This window comes from Carcharodon carcharias, chromosome 33, assembly GCF_017639515.1.
Source record: "Carcharodon carcharias isolate sCarCar2 chromosome 33, sCarCar2.pri, whole genome shotgun sequence".
In the NCBI taxonomy this organism is placed as follows: domain Eukaryota; kingdom Metazoa; phylum Chordata; class Chondrichthyes; order Lamniformes; family Lamnidae; genus Carcharodon; species Carcharodon carcharias.
In genome coordinates this window covers 2,109,679-2,135,166 of record NC_054499.1, presented here as the reverse complement: position 1 = coordinate 2,135,166, position 25,488 = coordinate 2,109,679, and the positions used below count along the sequence as shown (strand labels likewise).

General features: G+C 49.0%; 1 protein-coding gene across 3 annotated transcripts in view; it reads right to left on the bottom strand.

Annotated features, from left to right (window-relative positions):
- Positions 1 to 4,769: 4,769 nt before the first annotated feature.
- The window catches only part of srrt (serrate RNA effector molecule homolog (Arabidopsis)), an 87,607-nt gene continuing 66,888 nt past the window's right edge, over positions 4,770 to 25,488 (bottom strand). For all 3 annotated transcript variants that reach the window (XM_041178955.1, XM_041178957.1, XM_041178956.1), the window contains exons 16-21: positions 15,305 to 15,458; positions 12,942 to 13,135; positions 12,547 to 12,712; positions 10,857 to 10,946; positions 8,208 to 8,301; positions 4,770 to 5,065 (exon numbers count right to left, since the gene is read on the bottom strand). In XM_041178955.1, the coding sequence (XP_041034889.1) occupies positions 4,990 to 5,065; positions 8,208 to 8,301; positions 10,857 to 10,946; positions 12,547 to 12,712; positions 12,942 to 13,135; positions 15,305 to 15,458 (774 nt within the window). In that variant the 3' untranslated portion in view covers positions 4,770 to 4,989. The remainder of the gene's footprint in view (positions 5,066 to 8,207; positions 8,302 to 10,856; positions 10,947 to 12,546; positions 12,713 to 12,941; positions 13,136 to 15,304; positions 15,459 to 25,488) is intronic.

Below are 25,488 nucleotides of genomic sequence, written 5' to 3'. Positions count from 1 at the left end.
AGGGTTAGATTAATAAGTAGACATTGAATATTATTTGGTAAATATCCCCTTGAAATTGAAGCTATTGATGGGTGATTTAATAAAGATGGTTAATGAAACAAAGGGGTTCGATTAGGGTCTTTGATGGAGAGAAACGGTTTTGTCTGGTGGGAGGATATCAAGATAAAGGGGCAGAATCTTACAGTTCTTCACAGGGACAATTCAAACCCAAAACTTCCCTTCTCCCACACCCCCCCCCACAAAAAAAAAGCCGTGGATACTGGGAGGGGGAAGGGGTGTTAACTTCAAATTACAGGACTGAGATGGGTCCTTTTCAATCAGGCTTCGACAAGGGCTGTTTTGAGGAAAAGTTGGTAAATTTAGTTAGGGCACAGGGTCAAGATGGGTCCATTGCTGCTTTTCTCTGCCTAATGGCATTGTCACCCAGTCATTGAACTAAATCTCACAACAGCGGCTCCCGGAACCCTGAAAGATCCCATTCCATTTATTACAGCAATCCGCTCACTGCTGGGTCAGCAATAAATATAACGACTCTGTGCACACTGACACCCGGAATGGAGATCACACGTTGAACAAAATGTATAAGGTTTGATTAGCATTGTGAAAGCACTGGAGGCACATCAGAAAGAACATGAGTGGGTCGTTTTATGAGGGAGGGTTGGACAGACTGGGCTTGTTCCCACTGGAGTTTAGAAGAGTGAGGGGTGATTGGATTGAAGTTTACAAGATCCTGAACGGCCTTGACAAGGTGGACATGGAAAGGATGTTTCCTCTTGTGGGAGAGTCCAGGACTAGGGGGCACTGTTTAAAATTAGGGGCCACCCTTTTAGGACAGAGATGAGGAGAATTTTTTTTCTCTCGGAGGGTTGTTTGACTTTGGAACTCTCTGCCTCAGAAGGTGGTGGAGACGGGGTCACTGAATATTTTTAAGGCAGAGGTAGATAGGTTGTTAGGCAAGGGAATCAAAGGTTATCGGGGTTAGATGGAAATGTGGGAATCAAAACACAAACAGGTCGGCCATGATCTTATTGAATGGCGGAGCAGGCTCGAGGGGCTGAATGGCCTCCTCTGGTTCCTATTTTGTATGTTGTGCGTGTATGTATATATTTAATGACCTTACATTTAGACGACGACACTGTGATGAGGGGATAACCCTCCTCAGATGCTGCCTGATCAGCCCAACAGGACAAGGGGGATAGCAGGAGCAGAACTGCTTCTACATTGTCATCACAGCAAACTGAGTTTTCACTCAATTTCGATGCAACTTTCAAGGAGTTCTTAGGTTTTACTGACAGATTCAGTCCTTATCCACATTCTATTATCAAAGCAGGACCTCAGGAGGATTAAAATAGAAAAGATAGGAATAATGCAGACCCAAGAGAGCTTGTAAATATTTCTTTCTGTCACTTCCTACAGGAAACTTCCAGTTCACAGTTAGATACAGAGTAAAGCTCCCTCTACACCGTCCCCATCAAACACTCCCAGGACAGGTACAGCACGAGGTTAGATACAGAGTAAATCTCCCTCTACACTGTCCCCATCAAACACTCCCAGGACAGGTACAGCACGAGGTTAGATACAGAGTAAATCTCCCTCTACACTGTCCCCATCAAACGCTCCCAGGACAGGTACTGCACGGGGTTAGATACAGAGTAAAGCTCCCTCTACACCGTCCCCATCAAACACTCCCAGGACAGGTACAGCACGGGGTTAGATACAGAGTAAATCTCCCTCTACACTGTCCCCATCAAACACTCCCAGGACAGGTACAGCACAGGGTTAGATACAGAGTAAAGCTCCCTCTACACTGTCCCCATCAAACACTCCCAGGGCAGGTACAGCACGGGGTTAGATACAGAGTAAAGCTCCCTGTCACTTCTATACTTGAATAGATGGAGATATGGACCGTCCCGACACCTGTGTAATTGTTATTTACCTCTGAGGAACTGCTTTGTGATTGTTCCCATCTCAATGGATTTAGGGCCGTTCTAAGCGATAGAACTTTCATGGATCTGTTTTGTCTGGAATCTATCCAAACTTGAAAAGTTAAAGAAGGAATTAAGTAACGGCATCTCCCCTTGTGTCTTCATTAATAGATTATTCACAGATGATTATAACACAAGACTTTTGATAACAAGGACGAGTATTTATAAACCTTTCTGAATCACTGGTTAGACCCCACCCAGGACATTGTGTCAGTTCTGGGCTCCACACTTTAGGAAGGACCTTGGAGACGGTGCAGAGATTCATTAGAATGGGACGAGGGAAGAGGAACTTCAGTTCATGTGGAAGAGATTGGGATTGTTCTCCTCAGAGATGAGAAGGGAGATTTATTCAAAGCCTCCTAAGGGTCAGAGGGGTCAGTAACCTGCAGACACCGGGCTAAAGTAACTCTCTGCAGGTCCAGAGGAGGAGGAGGATGTTTTCCAATGCTATAGGAAAGGGTGCAGGAGGGAGTGGGAATAATAGGATCGCTCTTTCAAAAGAGCTGACACAGACTCGATGGGCCAAATGGCCTCCTTCAGTGCTGTATGCTTCAACCTTGTGCCTTTCACATCATTGGCTGCCAATGAATTATTTTTGAGGTGCGCTTGCAGGCACCGGACAGCCCCACAAGCTGCAGCGCTCCGAGGTGTCTCCCCCGCATCAGAGACCTGGAGCTGGGAACACAGCCAGCGTGTCAGCTATCCACCTGAAATGCAGCACCGGCAACAAGCAGCACTCCCTCAGTGCTGCGCTCAGATATCAGCCGACACTATCTGCTCATGTTTTGAAGCAGGTTCGATCCTGCTGCCACAAGGTAAGCGGTGACATCAATCGTACTGAGCTGAGATACAAAGAAGCAGGATGTGGAACTGAAGATAGACATTATCGAGGAGTCATCTTCACTGAGCAAGAATTAAGGTCGACTGAGTGAACTTGTTTCATCTTTGATGTGTTCCTTTCAGTGAAACTACTGAGAATGATTCAAAAAGTATTTGCACATTAGCTCGTCTTAAGGTTGAACTCCTTAATAAGAAGCAACACTAACTGATTATCGCTCCCCTACATGCAGCAAGGGACCCCTAACAGTTCAACACCCCATATCCAATGGCAACAACTCAAGCCCACTATCCAGGCAGATACACACACTGCAGTACTGAGGGAGTGCCGCACTGTCGGAGGGTCAGTACTGAGGGAGTGCCGCACTGTCGGAGGGTCAGTACTGAGGGAGCGCCGCACTGTCAGAGGGTCAGTACTGAGGGAATGCCGCACTGTCGGAGGGTCAGTACTGAGGGAGCGCCGCACTGTCAGAGGGTCAGTACTGAGGGAGTGCTGCACTGTCAGAGGGTCAGTACTGAGGGAGTGCCGCACTGTCGGAGGGTCAGTACTGAGGGAGTGCCGCACTGTCGGAGGGTCAGTACTGAGGGAGCGCCGCACTGTCAGAGGGTCAGTACTGAGGGAATGCCGCACTGTCGGAGGGTCAGTACTGAGGGAGCGCCGCACTGTCAGAGGGTCAGTACTGAGGGAGCGCCGCACTGTCGGAGGGTCAGTACTGAGGGAGTGCCGCACTGTCGGAGGGTCAGTACTGAGGGAGTGCCGCACTGTCGGAGGGTCAGTACTGAGGGAGTGCTGCACTGTCGGAAGGTCAGTACTGAGGGAGTGCTGCATTGTCGGAGGGTCAGTACTGAGGGAGTGCTGCAGTGTCGGAGGGTCAGTACTGAGGGAGTGCTGCACTGTCGGAGGGTCAGTACTGAGGGTGTGCCGCACTGTCGGAGGGTCAGCCCTGAGGGAGCGCCGCACTGTCGGAGGGTCAGTACTGAGTGAGTGCCGCACTGTCAGAGGGTCAGTACTGAGGGAGTGCCGCACTGTCAGAGGGTCAGCCCTGAGGGAGCGCCGCACTGTCGGAGGGTCAGCCCTGAGGGAGCGCCGCACTGTCGGAGGGTCAGTACTGAGGGAGTGCCGCAGTGTAGGAAGTGCAGTATTTCTGGAGAGATGTTCAACTGAGGTCCTGTCTGTCTTCTCAGGTGAATGTAAAACAGTCCCAAGGCCAGGATTTCAAGGAGGAGCAGGGGCAGTTCTCCCCACTATCCTGGATCAAAATTTATCCCTCAGCCAAGATCATTGAAGAGTAAACAACAATCTGGGCCATTATGACATTGCTGTTTGCGGGATCTTGCTGTGCGCACATTGGCTGTACCAATTCCCCAACAGTGACTCCACTGGCCGTGAGGCGCTCTCGATCTCCCGACACGGTGAAAGACGCTGCACAACCGCTTTATCTCTCGAGCCAATGTGCTGCCCGGGGAGAAGAACAGCAGCATCATCCTTAAAAGCTACTGGAGCCACAAGAGCATCAGTCACCAAGCTAGGAAGGACCCAGATTTCAGGGTTATAAAATCTCTAACAGTGTGACAGCGCCTCGCGGGGAAAGAACAGGTTGTGCCGATGTTCCCTGTTTGTGACTAAAATGGCAGGGATTTTTAGACCTGGACGGGTGTGAACACTGACGTATTGCTATTCAGCTTGGGATGAACCCAGAGCAGACACAAACTACTGGATATTGGAAAAGCAAGATCCAAACTGCAGATCCAGCTGGGCAGGTTACACTAACTAGGTGATATGAACCACTCGCCTCCCAGGGGAGGGGTCTGTCCTGCTGACCCCCTTCCCAGGGGAGGGTCTGTTGAGCATTAAGAAGCTGCGGTATACATTGGAGGAGTGGCACCCCAGCTCCTCACCTCTTTGACAATGTAAAGAGCCTTAAACATGAAGTAAAACTGTGTAGCCAGGCTTCAGACTTCCTTTTATTTTCGACACTTCAGAAAGACACATTACGTCAGTGCTGGCAGATATCGGTTAGAGAGAGTTCCCAGAGAAAACACTATTCTACATTAACAACATTTTGTGTCTGCCTGGACAAAATAACTCCAGCCTTACAAAGTTTCCTTAACTTAACAAAAGCACAAAGTAATAAACACACTGATGCAACATCCTCACTGGGACAATTTAAAAAAAGTCGACATCCTCTGGAGCGTCGAGATCCCTGTACTCCACAATGTTTCTGGGGTCACCCCTCAGCATCCTGTAAGAGACCAAAAGGAGATATCAAGTGTGTTCTGCAGCATGCAACACATCAGGCACCCTCCTTCCAGTCAGACTGCAACAGCACTGGAAAAAATCGCAAAACAGACTCAACAATTCCTCCCTTCCCCTTGGTTGTGGGTGGCTGGCTTGGCCGAGGCGGGGGGGGGAATGGGGATTGGCTATGTAGACTGCTTGGGCGGACAGGAGGAGGGGGAGCAGAGGGGAGGGAGGGACCACATTCCTCGTAGAGCACAACAGCCTCCGATTTCTCTCTGGTATCTCACCCGGTGACGGAGTTTGACTGATCAAAGAGCGCAGCAAGGCAGAACCAGCAGATCTGACCCTCAGCAAGGGCTCGAGGAGGGGAGAAACTAGAGAGTGAGACTGGTAACAGCTAGGCAGACAAACAAAAGCCACGGTTGGATAAAATGCAGGGCCAGAGAGGAGACAGAACAAGGCCAAGCTGGAAGGGCAGGGTTGAGATCTTCATCAGGATCTGTCCGCAGATCAGTCCAGCAGCCACCTCAATATCGTAAACATTTCCTTGCTCACCGTCTCTGTCGGTCAAACGCCTCAATAAGTTGCTTCCCATGTGGTTCTCTGGCGTGGCTGTAAGCTGGCTTACAGACTGGGCACACTGTGGTAAACCCTACACCACATGATCATTAAACAAACACTGGGCTGCGGCATGATGAGCAAGAAATTTTAATCTTTCATTTCTTCTGAGATAACAATCACAGCTTGTTTTTCACTCTCCCAAGAGCACAAGATAATAACCTCCTTGCAGCTTTTGAAAACAAAGGACGGCTATTTTAAAATGAAAGGTAATACTGCAAAATTAAAGGGGTGTTATTGAGAGGTAAAGCACCTCAATTACAAGCCTGGGACACACCCTTGGAGGAGGGAACTCACCTGGTATAGTGAGGCTCTATGAAGCAGACAGTTTACAGTTTTGTCACCATCTCTAGAATCACAGAATGGCGACAAGCACAGAAGGGGGCCATTCAGCCCGTCATGTCCATGCTGGCCCTCTGAAGGAGAAATTCACCTAAGGCCCCTCTTCCCTGCCTATTCTCCAGGGACCTGCAAATTTTCCCTTTTCAGGTAATGATCCAATTCCATTTTGAAAGCTTCGACTGACCCTGCCTCCTCCCCCCCACACTCTCAGACTGCAAATCCCAGATCCTAACCACTCACTCTGAAAAAGCTTTTCCTCATGTCCCCATTGCTTCTTTTACCAATTACTTTAAATCTGTGCCCTCTCGTTCTGAATCCCTCTACCAGTGGGGACAGTTTCTCCCTATCTACTCTGTCCAGGCCCCTCATGATTTTGAAACCCTCTATCAAATCGCCTCTCAATCTTCTCTTCTCCAATCTATCTACGTAACTGAAGTTCCTCATCCCTTAAACCATTCTTGTGAATCTTTTCTTGCTCTCTAACATATTCACATCCTTCCTAGAGTGTGGGCACAATACTCCAGTTGAGGATGAACCAGTGTTTTATACACGTTTAACATAACTTCCTAGCTTTTATACTCTATGCCTCTATTTAAAAAGCCCAGGATACTGTATATTTAACACCCGTGCTCTCAACCTGTCCTACCATCTTCAATGACTTATACACATATGCACCCAGGTCCCTCTGCTCCTGCACCCTATTGACAGTTGTACCCTCTATTTTATGTTGTCTCTCCATGTTCTCCCTACCAAACTGAATCACTTCGCCTTTCAACTTATACTTTATATCTTTAGTTCATTTTTTCAGATATCCAAAAGATTAGGTGACATCAGCCAGGGCACGGGAACCTTTCCCTCTCACTTCTGCAATTAACACCTACTTTAGATGCCTGCTTTGTGTCTTTAATACTATCATTACCACTCCCTTAGCCTTATGTTTCATGTCATCTTTGTCATTGCCCCCCCCCCCGCCTCTAACCTATCCCTGACCTTCCCTTTTGCTCCACCTGTCCCTCCCCTCCTGCTATCAGCTGCCTGGGTGGGATTTGAACTTTGTCCCCAGAGCATTAGCCTGACCTCTGGATTACTAGTCCAGTGACATTAGTGTCCATTATGCCACCATCTCCCCACACACAATGGGTTTAGGGCCAATGACATTGAAGGAAAAAGTCAGACACAGCACCCAGCTTTAAGCCTGCCACGCGAACCCTGAACTCCCAACGTCAATGCTGAAATGATCTATCGCTGTTCAAATCTGCAGATAAGCTTCGCTTCCCATAAAGACCTGAGTGTGTAACCAATCCCAGAGCATGCGAGGTTAGCAGCACAGTTCTAGACAGATAAATCCGGCACTCCACGTGGTCAGTGAGTGAGTGCAGTCCCCTTGCATTTGGCCAACATTCTGGCAACTCCATCTCATTGGCTAGACTAGGCTGAAGATATTGGGACAGGATCAGGTTTTGGGTAACTTGAGGAGCAAAACTCCAAGCCATCCCAAAAATGGAAGGGTGATTCAACTTCTCTAATATTGTTCTTGCTGCTATCCTAACGCTCACTTGCAAGACACCAGAAGCAGGTATATGTCCTTAAGAAGAGCACTGAAATGGGAATGAAAGAAGGGATATCATTATTTTTTTTTAATAACTATAGAGAGACACTTGGGGAAGTTGGAAAAAGGAGTGGGTTGTAAGTCAACAGCAAACATCAACATCGTGTACCTATATAATGTGTGAAAAGTCCGCTTTGCTGGAGTGCAATCAAACCAAATTTGACACCAAGTCTCGAGGAAATTAGGGACAGGTAATCAGAAGCCAAGTCAAAGAGGTAGGTTTTAAGGAGAGGCTTGAAGGTGGAGAGAATGGAGGAAAGGTTTCGGGGAGAGGGGTGAGGGGGGGGGATTCTAGAGCTCAGGACTGAAGCAGCTGAAAGCACCAATGGTGGAGTGAGGGAAACTGGGTTTATGCAAAAGGCTTAATGTGAAGGAGTGCAGACATCTGAGATGGTTGTAAGGGTAGTGGAGATAGAGAGGAGCAGGTTATGGAGGGAGCAGAAGGCAGGGATGAGAACTTCAAAAGCGTGGTACTGATGGACTGAAAGCTAATGTAGGTCAGTGAGCATATAGGACAGAGGTTTCTCCAAAATACTTCATTGCTGACAACTGATTACTATGTGCCAATACAAACCTGTTCCTTGGCTTCCCTGGATAACCTCCCTGTCCTCGATATGCATCATAGGCACCTCGTCCACCATATTGAGGAGGGGGATAGGCAGGTCCCGCTGTAGACAAAACACAGGCATAGTCAACAAGGCCAGGTCAATCAGAACCACTCAACATATAGCCAGAATTACCTAAACCCATCCATTAGTAAAGACTAACCAAATTAATTTTCACTGCCCCCATCAAACACTCGCAGAACTGGTACAGCACGGGGTTAGATACAGAGTAAAACTCCCTCTACACTATCCCCATCAAACACTCCCAGGACAGGTACAACACGGGGTTAGGTACAGAGTAAAGCTCCCTCTACAATGTCCCCATCAAACACTCCCAGGACCGGTACAGCACAGGGTTAGATACAGAGTAAAGCTCCCTCTACAATGTCCCCATCAAACACTCCCAGGACAGGTACAGCACGGGGTTAGATACAGAGTAAAAATTCCTCTGCACTGTCTCCATCAAACACTCCGAGGACAGGGTTAGATACAGAGTAAAGCTCCCTCTACACTGTCCCATCAAACACTCCCAGGACAGCTACAGCACGGGGTTAGACACAGAGTAAAGCTCCCTCTACACTGTCACATCAAACACTCCCAGGACAGCTACAGCACGGGGTTAGATACAGAGTAAAGCTCCCTCTACACTGTCCCCATCAAACACTCCCAGGACAGGTATAGCACGGGGTTAGATACAGAGTAAAACTGCCTCTGCACTGTCTCCATCAAACACTCCCAGGACAGGGTTAGATACAGAGTAAAGCTCCCTCTACAATGTCCCCATCAAACACTCCCAGGACAGGTATAGCACGGGGTTAGATACAGAGTAAAACTGCCTCTGCACTGTCTCCATCAAACACTCCCAGGACAGGGTTAGATACAGAGTAAAGCTCCCTCTACACTGTCCCCATCAAACACTCCCAGGACTGGTACAGCACGGGGTTAGATAGAGTAAAACTCCCTCTACACTGTCCCCATCAAACACTCCCAGGACAGGTACAGGACAGGGTTTAGATACAGAGTAAAGCTCCCTCTACACTGTCCCCATCAAACACACCCAGGACTGGTACAGCACGGGGTTAGATACAGAGTAAAACTCCCTCTACACTGTCCCCATCAAACACTCCCAGGACAGGTACAGCACGGGGTTAGATACAGAGTAAAGCTCCCTCTACACTGTCCCCATCAAACACTCCCAGGACAGGTACAGCACCGGGTTAGATACAGAGTAAAGCTCCCTCTACACTGTCTCCATCAAACACTCCCAGGGAAGGTACAGCACCGGATTAGATGAATAAAGTTTTTCCCAATAACATGTCTAAATACCAGTTGGATGCTTCCTACTTTCAGAGTTTTGTTGGCAAAGGATATTAACAGTTACTAAATCAGATAACCCCAGTTTAAGATACAGATCAACTGTGTTCCACTGAATGGCAAAACATGCTCAATGGGTTGAATGTCCGCCTCTTGTTGGCCATGTACCGCGGTGTATGATATTCACCTTTCCCACGGGGGCCGAATGTGCGGCTTGTGAGTGAGCCTGCCTATTCGTGCAAACATCTGGGCACCTTGGTTTCACGTATACTTTGCCCAATACTCCCGACCAACTTTGTCATCGATTAAAACTCATTCGGATCCAAAAAACACGTTTCCCTTTTCAGAAGTTATTGCAGCATGAGCTGAAGTACAGTCATTAGAAACGGATCGGTTAAACCTGGCCAGAAACATCCCATCTAGAAACGGACCGGTTAAACCTGGCCAGAAACGTCCCATCTAGAAAGTGCAGCAAACTTTGACACCATTTGTGGTTCAAGATGTGCAAGCAAAGAACAAAATAACTTGTACGATTTGGTTCCTTTAATTTCCGTTAGGTTTCTTCTGAAATAATCTTAAAATCTATAACACAGAGAAATTAGCAAAAACTAAACTTGTGCAACAGAGGAGAGACTGCAGCTGCGGCTGACACGTGGTGCTGAGAAACATTAGCAAGGTCCGTGCGTCTATGGGCACAGGATGCTCGGTGACATTTCTGAACCCTGGTTGATGAGTTGGGCCTGTGGAACGTCACCTGAGCTGGCTGAAAACACAGACACAGCGTTACTGCCTCCACAGACGAGCTACCACACCAGCACAACCAAGACTTATGCCTCATTTAAAATAAACAGGAGAGAGAGAGGGAGAGGGAGAGAGAAAGCCGAGAGGCTGCAAAACAACTCCACCATCTCGAGGGATTGCATGGATGTGTTTAAACAGATTTCTCACACACAGAATTACTAAGTTCCAACATTCCTCACACAGGGAGTGGGAAGAATGTGGAAATCGCTCCCACAGGGAGAGGTTGAGGTGAATGGTGTAGAGACATTTAAGGGGAAGCTGGATAAACACATGAGGGACAAAGGAATAGAAGGATATGGGGATGGGGTGAGATGGAGAGGGGGTGGGAGGAGGCTGGTGTGTAGCAGAAACACCAGCACAGAGCAGATGGCATGTTTCCTTGTTACTAATGCAACGTAAATGTGCAGCACAGAGATGCACAGCAGAGCAGGTAAACTTCTGCTACTCAGCAGCACACAGTTAATCTGCATGAAGACCAGGCCATTTCACTTTGGTTATCTTACCTCCAAACCCCATGACAGGTGGGCGGGGCTGACCGAATCCCATCAGGCCTTGAGGAGAATGGTGGGGATAACCCATGGCTGGGGTCAAACCTGGAAAATAAAGAGAAGCAGCTGTTTAATCCACGTTGTGAGGCATACAGCACCAAGCCCCACATAGCAACCACAAGATCCATCCTGAAGAGGGACTGAGTCAACGCAAGAGCTAAGCTGAGAACAGAATGAATTGTAAAGGCTAAGTGATGGCTGCAGCATGCGCTTTACTCTGTATCTAACCCCGTGCTGTACCTGTCCTGGGAGTGTTTGATGGGGACAGTGTAGAGGGAGCTTTACTCTGTATCTAACCCCGTGCTGTACCTGTCCTGGGAGTGTTTGATGGGGATGGTGTAGAGGGAGCTTTACTCTGTATCTAACCCCGTGCTGTACCTGTCTTGGGAGTGTTTGATTGGGACAGTGTAGAGGGAGATTTACTCTGTATCTAACCCCGTGCTGTACCTGTCCTGGGAGTGTTTGATGGGGACGGTGTAGAGGGAGCTTTACTCTGTATCTAACCCCGTGCGGTACCTGTCCTGGGAGTGTTTGATGGGGACAGGGTAGAGGGAGCTTTACTCTGTATCTAACCCTGTCCTGGGAGTGTTTGATGGAGACAGTGCAGAGGAAGTTTTACTCTGCATCTAACCCCGTGCTGTACCTGCCCTGGGAGTGTTTGATGGGGGCAGTGTAGAGAGAGCTTTGCTCTGTATCTAACCCTGTGCTGTACCTGTCCTGGGAGTATTTGATGGGGACAAGGTAGAGGAAGCTTTACTCTGTATCTAACCCCGTGCTGTACCTGTCCTGGGAGTGTTTGATGGGGATGGTGTAGAGGGAGCTTTACTCTGTATCTAACCCCGTGCTGTACCAGTCCTGGGAATGTTTGATGGGGACAGTGTAGAGGGAGATTTACTCTGTATCTAACCCCATGGTGTACCTGTCCTGGGAGTGTTTGATGGGGACAGTGTAGAGGGAGCTTTACTCTGTATCTAACCCCATGGTGTACCTGTCCTGGGAGTGTTTGATGGGGACAGTGTAGAGGGAGCTTTACTCTGTATCTAACCCCATGGTGTACCTGTCCTGGGAGTGTTTGATGGGAACAGTGTAGAGGGAGCTTTACTCTGTATCTAACCCCGTGCTGTACCTGTCCTGGGAGTGTTTGATGGGAACAGTGTAGAGGGAGATTTACTCTGTATCTAACCCCGTGCTGTATCTGTCCTGGGAGTGTTTGATGGGGACAGTGTAGAGGGAGATTTACTCTGTATCTAACCCCGTGCTGTACCTGTCCTGCGAGTGTTTGATGGGTAAAGTGTAGAGGGAGCTTTACTCTGTATCTAACCCCGTGCTGTTCCTGTCCTGGGAGTGTTTGAAGGGGACAGTGTAGAGGGAGTTTTACTGTGTATCTAACCCCGTGCTGTACCTGTACTGGGAGTGTTTGATGGGGACAGTGTAGAGGGAGCTTTACTCTGTATCTAACCCCGTGCTGTACCTGCCCTGGGTGAGTTTGATGGGGACAGCGTAGAGGGAGCTTTACTCTGTATCTAACCCCGTGCGGAACCTGCGGTGGGAGTGGTTGTTGTCAGCACTGGATGCCTGAAATAGAAAGAGTTTTGTCCTGCAATACCAACCTGAACAAATCTTTCGAACTACTGTGTAAACTCACCCATTGGCTGTGCTCCAGGTGTCGGTGGCTGATTGGGTTTAATTTCTGGCAGAGCCGGCCGCTTAGCATCCATGAGGAAGTGGTTGAAAAACGACACCTCCTTTTTCACCTCTTCAATCTTTTCGCTGTGTTTGTTGAAGATGTGTTTACGAACAAACTCCGGCCCCTGCAGTCAAAAGGGTATAGCAAAACGTTACACCAGGAACTCACAAACCTGAGTTTGTGAACTCAGAAGACACAGACAATTAGGTGGCACCAACTCTGGCTTTTCGAAGCCAGTGGATTGGAGTGGGAAGTGAAGACTTGAATTGAGCTTGGAAACTCAGATTAAACTGAGCCGCTTTTTCAGCCCACTTTGAATGCGGGGAGGAAGAAAGTGCTGGGGTGTTGCTCACCTTGAACTTCTTCCCACTCAGAGGACACAGCCACTTGTCCTTGGCAAGTTCCTGCGTGTTGGCCAGGATAAACTTCTCCACTTCCTGCTCAGGGTCTTTCTTGCCCATCTTTGCTGCATCTTCTTCAGAAAGACACTCTCTCACACTGAAGAGAGGTGTCAATTTCTCTTCAAACAGCTTCTGCCACTCTGCAACTAAGCAGAAGCACATGCCCAATTAATACTAATTGGCCAGCAGTTAGCGCTGGACAATCTAGTGCAAGACCCGCCTGGCTACATTATACTCAAGCCCTCTGTACAACTCCTGCTCCCTGGAGGAGATACACTTACCACCTATTGCACTTTGACCCTCGCACATTAACACACGAGCCTAATATTTTCACATCATGCTATACAAACACTGGTGTTTTCGCTAACTCATCAGCATTGACAGCAATGATTTGGGTGTTATGGCACAGCCGATGGTCAATGCTGAGTTATTCAAATCCCAAAGGGAAACCTGAAACAATTGTCAACAACTTGTTTTGCAATTTGTATACATTTCGAGATGAGTGCCCTGAATTTAGTAGTAATAAGAATAAGTAGTAATTTTACAAAACTAGATTAAATATTCATTAATAAGAGAAATGATTTTAAACACATATATATGTCTACACATTACTACTATAACTTCTAAACCCCCTAATTAATCTAACTCCCAGTTACACTTTCATTAAGGCAGTGGGAAGACGCACAGATTTTAAAAGACTCAGGCAAAGAAACATGATACCCTGACAATCCAATTCAAAGTGAATTTTCTTAACTTCAGTGCTTTGAAAACAGCAGCTTGAGGCGAAGACGCTGAAGCTTTTCACACTTGTTAGATCTTAAAATGCCTACCCTTACACACAGCCTTCGCTCCTTTATACATATTTTCCCCTTTGAATGCAAATTTCCCATTGTTTCACCTTGTCTTTGGGCTTTACCTCTCTGAAAATAAAAATCTCTCATAGTACTAAGTTTTACCAGTAATCTTTGGGAAAAATAAACAGACTGTTTCTGAACTTCACCTGGCTAGGCGATACATTTCACTGCCTCTTTTGAAAACAATCTAGTCTGCCTTATTTAAAAATGCAAATGCACCCTTGGCACGTGCACGCGCACACACACACAAAGACACACAGACACACACATATACACACACAGACACACACACACACAGACACACACACACACAGACACACACACACACAGACACACACACACACAGACACACACACACACAGACACACACACACACAGACACACACACACACAGACACACACACAGACCACTATTTTACAATAAACTCCAATAACCTTATGAGAATTATTATATCTTCCTGACATGGGATAGAAATTTAATTTGCCCCACATTAACCAGAACATCCTTCCTCCTATGCTGCTGACCCTCTGTGCTAATCCAATTAACCCTTTCCCAGGATCTTGTAGTGGTCCGCCAACATCGCCGCTGTCTGTCACTAACCCTCAGCTGGAATGCTCAATAAAATAACAGCCCTCTTCTGATAGTGTTTGACTACCAGCTGATCCACTGCACATACATCCTACCTCAACCATAAGGTTATTTACCCTCAGCTCAGCAATGCACAGAAAACTCAGTCAGACTTCGTAAGAGTGCAGCATCCAACTTTTAATGAATGTCAAAAATTTTTACAGCACAGGAGCTGATCATTCGGCCCATCAAACCTGTACTGGCTCTTTCAAAGAGTTATCCAATTAGTACCCCCCCCCCCCACCGCCCCAACCCAAAAACTCCCCCCAATCCCCGGCTCTTTCCCTATAGCCCTGTAATTTTATTCCCCCTTCAGGTATTTATCCAATCCCCTGTTGAAAGTTCCTGTTGAATCTGCTTCCGCCGCCCTTTCAGGCAGCGCCTTCCAGATCACAATAACTCACTGTGTGTAAAAAAAAATTCTCATCTGTCCTTTGCTATTTCACCAATTATCTTAAATTGTGTTCTCCTGTTACCGGCTCTCCTGTCAGTGGAATACCTGTTAAATGGCCACACCTTGTTGGAATACATAAAGTACATTACTCCTAATTAAAATCTTACAATGCCTGAAGATTCACACCAATTGCCGTGTACCGCACCATGTAGAAAACCCGGAGGTGGTGCCCGCGTTCCCTCAGCTGAAGGTATGGACAACGTGAGCTACCGTTCCACAAAGCCACCCCCTGGAGACTCGCCTAGTCGGAAACTGGCATGTGCCCAGTCTGGATTCTGGATAGCAGGTGCCAGCTGCGTACCCGCAACCCCCCCCCCTCCCCCCCACCAAAACCCACGAGTACCCCCAGCCTCACTCAGATATTTGCTGTCAATCTTACCTTCATGCTGAGAGACTCGGTTAGGAGGGAGAGGTCCACGGACGTGTACAATCCCACAACGGTTGGGCATTTCATCCTCATTTGGGTATTCACAGGTGTTGTAGTAATCAATGGAATGTACGATACGCAGGTAAAGCAGCAGCTTGTCCAGAACCTGTACAGCATCAGACATTTGTTAATCCAGCACACTTTGTTCATTTATTTCTACCGTAGCTTTTACAGCCTTTGGCCATCTCATGGCATATGTTTTTTTTAAACAGTAGTATAGGCACTGTTGTAAACCAGGAAATGGGGCAGCCAATTTGTGCACAGCAAGCTCCCACAAACAACCAACTGATTACAACCAGATAACTTAATGTTAGATGTTGGTTCACTGAATCACAGAATTGTTACAGCGCAGGAGGTAACCATTTGGCCCATCACGTCTGCACCGGCTCTCCGAATGAGCATTTTACTTAGTGCCATTTCTCCTGTCTGCTCCCCTTAACCCTGCACATTCTCCCTTTTCAGATAACACTAATTCTCTTTTGAATGCCTCGACTGAACCTGCCCCCACCACACTCTCAGGCAGAGCCCTCCAGACCCTAACCTCTCACTGTGTGACAAGGTTTCTCCTCGTATCACTTCTGCTTCTTTTACCAGTTACCTTCAACCTGGGCCCTCGGGTTCTCGATCCTTCCACGAGTGGGAACAGTTTCTCCAGATCGACTCGGCCCAGGCCCCTCATGATTTTGAATATCCCTATCAAATCTCCTCTCGGTCTTCTCCTCTCCAAGGAAAAGAGTTGAACTTCTCCAATTATCTTCATAACTAAAGTTTCGCATCCCTGGAACCAATCTGGTGGATCTTTTCTGCACTCTCTCCAAGGTATTCACATCCTTCCTAAAGTGCAGTGCCCAGAACTGGGCACAATCCTCCAGCTGAGGTCTTACTAGTGATTCAACTTCAACATAACCTCCTTGCTCTTGTACTCTTGCGGGATACATATTAGGCAGGACCCCAGAGGAAACTCCACTGCGCTTGGCCATTGAATTACACCAACCCAAGGGGCCAGTCGGGGTCTCGATTAAACATCATAACCAAAATATGGCAGCTCTGACAGTGTGGCACTCGCTTAGAATGTTCTGCGCTGTACTCCCTCAGTACTCACACGAGTGTGCCAAACTGAGTGCATGGTCAATTCCCTGGTGTGGAACTTGAACCTACAAAATCTTTTTTCTGATTCCGAGTCAAAAATGCTGCCACAGAGCTAGACACCAATATTACACAGTAACAGACCCATCCCCATTAGTACTGTACCACAGTGTTATACAGTGACAGACCCATCCCCACCAGTACTGTACCCCAGTGTTACACAGTGACAGGTCTGTCCCCACCAGTACTGTACCCCAGTGTTATACAGTGACAGACCCATCCCCACCAGTACTGTACCCCAGTGTTACACAGTGACAGACCTGTCCCCACCAGTACTGTACCCCAGTGTTATACAGTGACAGACCCATCCCCACCAGTACTGTACCCCAGTGCTACACAGTGACAGGTCTGTCCCCACCAGTACTGTACCCCAGTGTTATACAGTGACAGACCCATCCCCACCAGTGCTGTACCCCAGTGTTACACAGTGACAGGTCTGTCCCCACCAGTACTGTACCCCAGTGTTATACAGTGACAGACCTGTCCCCACCAGTACTGTACCCCAGTATTATACAGTGACAGACCCGTCCCCACCAGTACAGTACCCCAGTGTTATACAGTGCTAGACCAGTCCCCAACAGTACTGTACCCGAGTGTTACACAGTGACAGGTCTGTCCCCACCAGTACTGTACCCCAGTGTTATACAGTGACAGACCCATCCCCACCAGTACTGTACCCCAGTGTTACACAGTGACAGACCTGTCCCCACCAGTACTGTACCCCAGTGTTATACAGTGACAGACCCATCCCCACCAGTACTGTACCCCAGTGCTACACAGTGACAGGTCTGTCCCCACCAGTACTGTACCCCAGTGTTATACAGTGACAGACCCATCCCCACCAGTGCTGTACCCCAGTGTTACACAGTGACAGGTCTGTCCCCACCAGTACTGTACCCCAGTGTTATACAGTGACAGACCTGTCCCCACCAGTACTGTACCCCAGTATTATACAGTGACAGACCCGTCCCCACCAGTACAGTACCCCAGTGTTATACAGTGCTAGACCAGTCCCCAACAGTACTGTACCCCAGTGTTACACAGTGACAGACCTGTCCCCACCAGTACTGTACCCCAGTGTTATACAGTGACAGACCTGTCCCCACCAGTACTGTACCCCAGTGTTATACAGTGACAAACACTGTCCCCTCCAGTACTGTAGCCCAGTGTTATACAAAGACAGACCTGTCCCCTCCAGTACTGTACCCCAGTGTTATACAGTGACAGACCGGTCCCAACCAGTACTGTACCCCAGTGTTACACAGTAACAGACCTGTCCCTACCAGTACTGTACCCCAGTGTTATACAGTGACAGACCGGTCCCCACCAGTACTGTACTCCAGTGTTATACAGTGACAGACCGGTCCCCACCAGTACTGTACTCCAGTGTTATACAGTGACAGACCGGTCCCCACCAGTACTGTACCCCAGTGTAATACAGTGACAGACCTGTTCCCACCAGTACTGTACCCCAGTGTTATACAGTGACAGACCCGTCCCCACCAGTACTGTACCCCAGTGTTATACAGTGACAGACCCGTCCCCACCAGTACTGTACCCCAGTGTTATACAGTAACAGACCCGTCCCTACCACTTCTGTACCCCAGTGTTATACAGTGACAGACCGGTCCCCACCAGTACTGTACCCCAGTGTGATACAGTGACATTCCGGTCCCTACCAGTACTGTACCCCAGTGTTATACAGTGACAGACCTGTTCCCACCAGTACTGTACCCCAGTGTTATACAGTGAAAGACCTGTTCCCACCAGTACTGTACCCCAGTGTTATACAGTGACAGACCCGTCCCCACCAGTACTGTACCCCAGTGTTATACAGTGACAGACCCGTCCCCACCAGTACTGTACCCCAGTGTTATACAGTAACAGACCCGTCCCTACCACTTCTGTACCCCAGTGTTATACAGTGACAGACCGGTCCCCACCAGTACTGTACCCCAGTGTGATACAGTGACATTCCGGTCCCTACCAGTACTGTACCCCAGTGTTATACAGTGACAGACCTGTTCCCACCAGTACTGTACCCCAGTGTTATACAGTGAAAGACCTGTTCCCACCAGTACTGTACCCCAGTGTTATACAGTGACAGACCTGTCTCCACCAGTACTGTACCCCAGTGTTATACAGTGACAGACCTGTCCCCACCAGTAGAGTACCCCAGTGTTATACAGTGACAGACCTGTCCCCACCAGTACTCTACCTCAGTGTTATACAGTGACAGACCGGTCCACACCAGTACTGTACCCCAGTGTTATATAGTGACAGACACTGTCCCCTCCAGTACTGTACCCCAGTGTTATACAGTGACAGACCTGTCCCCACCAGTACTGTACCCCAGTGTTACACAGTAACAGACCTGTCCCTACCAGTACTGTACCCCAGTGTTATACAGTGACAGACCTGTCCCCACCAGTACAGTACCCCAGTATTATACAGTGACAGACCGGTCCCCACCAGTACTGTACCCCAGTGTTATACAGTGACAGACCGGTCCCTACCAGTACTGTACCTTAGTGATATATAGTGACAGAGCTGTTCCCACCAGTACTGTACCCCAGTGTTATACAGTGACAGACCTGTTCCCACCAGTACTGTACCCGTGTTATACAGTGACAGACCTGTCCCCACCAGTACTGTACCCCAGTATTACACAGTGACAGAAACTGTCCCCTCCAGTACTGTACCCCAGTGTTATACAGTGACAGACCTGTCCCCACCAGTACTGTACCCCAGTGTTATACAGTGACAGACACTGTCCCCTCCAGTACTGTACCCCAGTGTTATACAGTGACAGACCCGTCCCCACCAGTACTGTACCCCAGTATTATACAGTGACAGACCCGTCCCCACCAGTACAGTACCCCAGTGTTATACAGTGACAGACCCGTCCCCACCAGTACAGTACCCCAGTGTTATACAGTGACAGACCTGTCCCCACCAGTACTGTACCCCAGTGTTATACAGTGACAGACCTGTCCCCACCAGTACTGTACCCCAGTGTTACACAGTGACAGACCTGTCCCAACCAGTACTGCACCCCAGTGTTATACAGTGACAGACCTGTCCCAACCAGTACTGCACCCCAGTGTTACACAGTTACAGACCTGTCCCTACCAGTACTGTACCCCAGTGTTATACAGTGACACACCCGTCCCCACCAGTACTGTACTCCAGTGTTATACAGTGACAGACCTGTCCCCACCAGTACAGTACCCCAGTATTATACAGTGACAGACCGGTCCCCACCAGTACTGTACCCGTGTTATACAGTGACAGACCGGTCCCTACCAGTACTGTACCCCAGTGTTATATAGTGACAGACCTGTTCCCACCAGTACTGTACCCCAGTGTTATACAGTGACAGACCCGTCCCCACCAGTACTGTACCCCAGTGTTATACAGTGACAGACCTGTCCCCACCAGTACTGTACCCCAGTGTTATACAGTAACAGACCCGTCCCTACCACTTCTGTACCCCAGTGTTATACAGTGACAGACCGGTCCCCACCAGTACTGTACCCCAGTGTTATACAGTGACATTCCGGTCCCTACCAGTACTGTACCCCAGTGTTATATAGTGACAGACCTGTTCCCACCAGTACTGTACCCCAGTGATATATAGTGACAGACCTGTTCCCACCAGTACTGTAGCCCAGTGTTATACAGTGACAGACCTGTTCCCACCAGTACTGTACCCCAGTGTTATACAGTGACAGACCTGTCCCCACCAGTACTGTACCCCAGTATTACACAGTGACAGAAACTGTCCCCTCCAGTACTGTACCCCAGTGTTATACAGTGACAGACCTGTCCCCACCAGTACTGTACCCCAGTGTTAAACAGTGACAGACAATGTCCCCTCCAGTACTGTACCCCAGTGTTATACAGTGACAGACCCGTCCCCACCAGTACTGTACCCCAGTATTATACAGTGACAGACCCGTCCCCACCAGTACAGTACCCCAGTGTTATACAGTGACAGACCCGTCCCCACCAGTACAGTACCCCAGTGTTATACAGTGACAGACCTGTCCCCACCAGTACTGTACCCCAGTGTTATACAGTGACAGACCTGTCCCCACCAGTACTGTACCCCAGTGTTACACAGTGACAGATCTGTCCCAACCAGTACTGCACCCCAGTGTTATACAGTGACAGACCTGTCCCAACCAGTACTGCACCCCAGTGTTACACAGTAACAGACCTGTCCCCACCAGTACTGTACCCCAGTGTTATACAGTGACACACCCGTCCCCACCAGTACTGTACTCCAGTGTTATACAGTGACAGACCTGTCCCCACCAGTACAGAACCCCAGTATTATACAGTGACAGACCGGTCCCCACCAGTACTGTACCCGTGTTATACAGTGACAGACCGGTCCCTACCAGTACTGTACCCCAGTGTTATATAGTGACAGACCTGTTCCCACCAGTACTGTACCCCAGTGTTATACAGTGACAGACCCGTCCCCACCAGTACTGTACCCCAGTGTTATACAGTGACAGACCCGTCCCCACCAGTACTGTACCCCAGTGTTATACAGTAACAGACCCGTCCCTACCACTTCTGTACCCCAGTGTTATACAGTGACAGACCGGTCCCCACCAGTACTGTACCCCAGTGTGATACAGTGACATTCCGGTCCCTACCAGTACTGTACCCCAGTGTTATACAGTGACAGACCTGTTCCCACCAGTACTGTACCCCAGTGTTATACAGTGAAAGACCTGTTCCCACCAGTACTGTACCCCAGTGTTATACAGTGACAGACCGGTCCCTACCAGTACTGTACCCCAGTGTTATATAGTGACAGACCTGTTCCCACCAGTACTGTACCCGTGTTATACAGTGACAGACCTGTCCCCACCAGTACTGTACCCCAGTGTTATACAGTGACAGACCGGTCCCTACCAGTACTGTACCTTAGTGATATATAGTGACAGACCTGTTCCCACCAGTACTGTACCCCAGTGTTATACAGTGACAGACCTGTTCCCACCAGTACTGTACCCGTGTTATACAGTGACAGACCTGTCCCCACCAGTACTGTACCCCAGTATTACACAGTGACAGAAACTGTCCCCTCCAGTACTGTACCCCAGTGTTATACAGTGACAGACCCGTCCCCACCAGTACTGTACCCCAGTATTATACAGTGACAGACCCGTCCCCACCAGTACAGTACCCCAGTGTTATACAGTGACAGACCCGTCCCCACCAGTACAGTACCCCAGTGTTATACAGTGACAGACCTGTCCCCACCAGTACTGTACCCCAGTGTTATACAGTGACAGACCTGTCCCCACCAGTACTGTACCCCAGTGTTACACAGTGACAGACCTGTCCCAACCAGTACTGCACCCCAGTGTTATACAGTGACAGACCTGTCCCAACCAGTACTGCACCCCAGTGTTACACAGTAACAGACCTGTCCCTACCAGTACTGTACCCCAGTGTTATACAGTGACACACCCGTCCCCACCAGTACTGTACTCCAGTGTTATACAGTGACAGACCTGTCCCCACCAGTACAGTACCCCAGTATTATACAGTGACAGACCGGTCCCCACCAGTACTGTACCCGTGTTATACAGTGACAGACCGGTCCCTACCAGTACTGTACCCCAGTGTTATATAGTGACAGACCTGTTCCCACCAGTACTGTACCCCAGTGTTATACAGTGACAGACCCGTCCCCACCAGTACTGTACCCCAGTGTTATACAGTGACAGACCTGTCCCCACCAGTACTGTACCCCAGTGTTATACAGTAACAGACCCGTCCCTACCACTTCTGTACCCCAGTGTTATACAGTGACAGACCGGTCCCCACCAGTACTGTACCCCAGTGTTATACAGTGACATTCCGGTCCCTACCAGTACTGTACCCCAGTGTTATATAGTGACAGACCTGTTCCCACCAGTACTGTACCCCAGTGATATATAGTGACAGACCTGTTCCCACCAGTACTGTAGCCCAGTGTTATACAGTGACAGACCTGTTCCCACCAGTACTGTACCCCAGTGTTATACAGTGACAGACCTGTCCCCACCAGTACTGTACCCCAGTATTACACAGTGACAGAAACTGTCCCCTCCAGTACTGTACCCCAGTGTTATACAGTGACAGACCTGTCCCCACCAGTACTGTACCCCAGTGTTATACAGTGACAGACAATGTCCCCTCCAGTACTGTACCCCAGTGTTATACAGTGACAGACCCGTCCCCACCAGTACTGTACCCCAGTATTATACAGTGACAGACCCGTCCCCACCAGTACAGTACCCCAGTGTTATACAGTGACAGACCCGTCCCCACCAGTACAGTACCCCAGTGTTATACAGTGACAGACCTGTCCCCACCAGTACTGTACCCCAGTGTTATACAGTGACAGACCTGTCCCCACCAGTACTGTACCCCAGTGTTACACAGTGACAGATCTGTCCCAACCAGTACTGCACCCCAGTGTTATACAGTGACAGACCTGTCCCAACCAGTACTGCACCCCAGTGTTACACAGTAACAGACCTGTCCCCACCAGTACTGTACCCCAGTGTTATACAGTGACACACCCGTCCCCACCAGTACTGTACTCTAGTGTTATACAGTGACAGACCTGTCCCCACCAGTACAGAACCCCAGTATTATACAGTGACAGACCGGTCCCCACCAGTACTGTACCCGTGTTATACAGTGACAGACCGGTCCCTACCAGTACTGTACCCCAGTGTTATATAGTGACAGACCTGTTCCCACCAGTACTGTACCCCAGTGTTATACAGTGACAGACCCGTCCCCACCAGTACTGTACCCCAGTGTTATACAGTGACAGACCCGTCCCCACCAGTACTGTACCCCAGTGTTATACAGTAACAGACCCGTCCCTACCACTTCTGTACCCCAGTGTTATACAGTGACAGACCGGTCCCCACCAGTACTGTACCCCAGTGTGATACAGTGACATTCCGGTCCCTACCAGTACTGTACCCCAGTGTTATACAGTGACAGACCTGTTCCCACCAGTACTGTACCCCAGTGTTATACAGTGAAAGACCTGTTCCCACCAGTACTGTACCCCAGTGTTATACAGTGACAGACCGGTCCCTACCAGTACTGTACCCCAGTGTTATATAGTGACAGACCTGTTCCCACCAGTACTGTACCCCAGTGTTATACAGTGACAGACCTGTTCCCACCAGTACTGTACCCCAGTGTTATATAGTGACAGACCTGTTCCCACCAGTACTGTACCCCAGTGTTATACAGTGACAGACCTGTTCCCACCAGTACTGTACCCCAGTGTTATACAGTGACAGACCTGTCCCCACCAGTACTGTACCCCAGTGTTATACAGTGACAGACCCGTCCCCACCAGTACTGTACCCCAGTGTTATACAGTGACAGACCTGTCCCCACCAGTACTGTACCCCAGTGTTATACAGTGACAGACCGGTCCCTACCAGTACAGTACCCCAGTGTTATACAGTGACAGACCTGTTCCCACCAGTACTGTACCCCAGTGTTATACAGTGACAGACCTGTTCCCACCAGTACTGTACCCCAGTGTTATACAGTGACAGACCTGTTCCCACCAGTACTGTACCCCAGTGATATATAGTGACAGACCTGTTCCCACCAGTACTGTACCCCAGTGTTATACAGTGACAGACCTGTTCCCACCAGTACTGTACCCCAGTGTTATACAGTGACAGACCTGTCCCCACCAGTACTGTACCCCAGTATTACACAGTGACAGAAACTGTCCCCTCCAGTACTGTACCCCAGTGTTATACAGTGACAGACCTGTCCCCACCAGTACTGTACCCCAGTGTTATACAGTGACAGACAATGTCCCCTCCAGTACTGTACCCCAGTGTTATACAGTGACAGACCCGTCCCCACCAGTACTGTACCCCAGTATTATACAGTGACAGACCCGTCCCCACCAGTACAGTACCCCAGTGTTATACAGTGACAGACCCGTCCCCACCAGTACAGTACCCCAGTGTTATACAGTGACAGACCTGTCCCCACCAGTACTGTACCCCAGTGTTATACAGTGACAGACCTGTCCCCACCAGTACTGTACCCCAGTGTTACACAGTGACAGATCTGTCCCAACCAGTACTGCACCCCAGTGTTATACAGTGACAGACCTGTCCCAACCAGTACTGCACCCCAGTGTTACACAGTAACAGACCTGTCCCCACCAGTACTGTACCCCAGTGTTATACAGTGACACACCCGTCCCCACCAGTACTGTACTCTAGTGTTATACAGTGACAGACCTGTCCCCACCAGTACAGAACCCCAGTATTATACAGTGACAGACCGGTCCCCACCAGTACTGTACCCGTGCTATACAGTGACAGACCGGTCCCTACCAGTACTGTACCCCAGTGTTATATAGTGACAGACCTGTTCCCACCAGTACTGTACCCCAGTGTTATACAGTGACAGACCCGTCCCCACCAGTACTGTACCCCAGTGTTATACAGTGACAGACCCGTCCCCACCAGTACTGTACCCCAGTGTTATACAGTAACAGACCCGTCCCTACCACTTCTGTACCCCAGTGTTATACAGTGACAGACCGGTCCCCACCAGTACTGTACCCCAGTGTGATACAGTGACATTCCGGTCCCTACCAGTACTGTACCCCAGTGTTATACAGTGACAGACCTGTTCCCACCAGTACTGTACCCCAGTGTTATACAGTGAAAGACCTGTTCCCACCAGTACTGTACCCCAGTGTTATACAGTGACAGACCGGTCCCTACCAGTACTGTACCCCAGTGTTATATAGTGACAGACCTGTTCCCACCAGTACTGTACCCCAGTGTTATACAGTGACAGACCTGTTCCCACCAGTACTGTACCCCAGTGTTATATAGTGACAGACCTGTTCCCACCAGTACTGTACCCCAGTGTTATATAGTGACAGACCTGTTCCCACCAGTACTGTACCC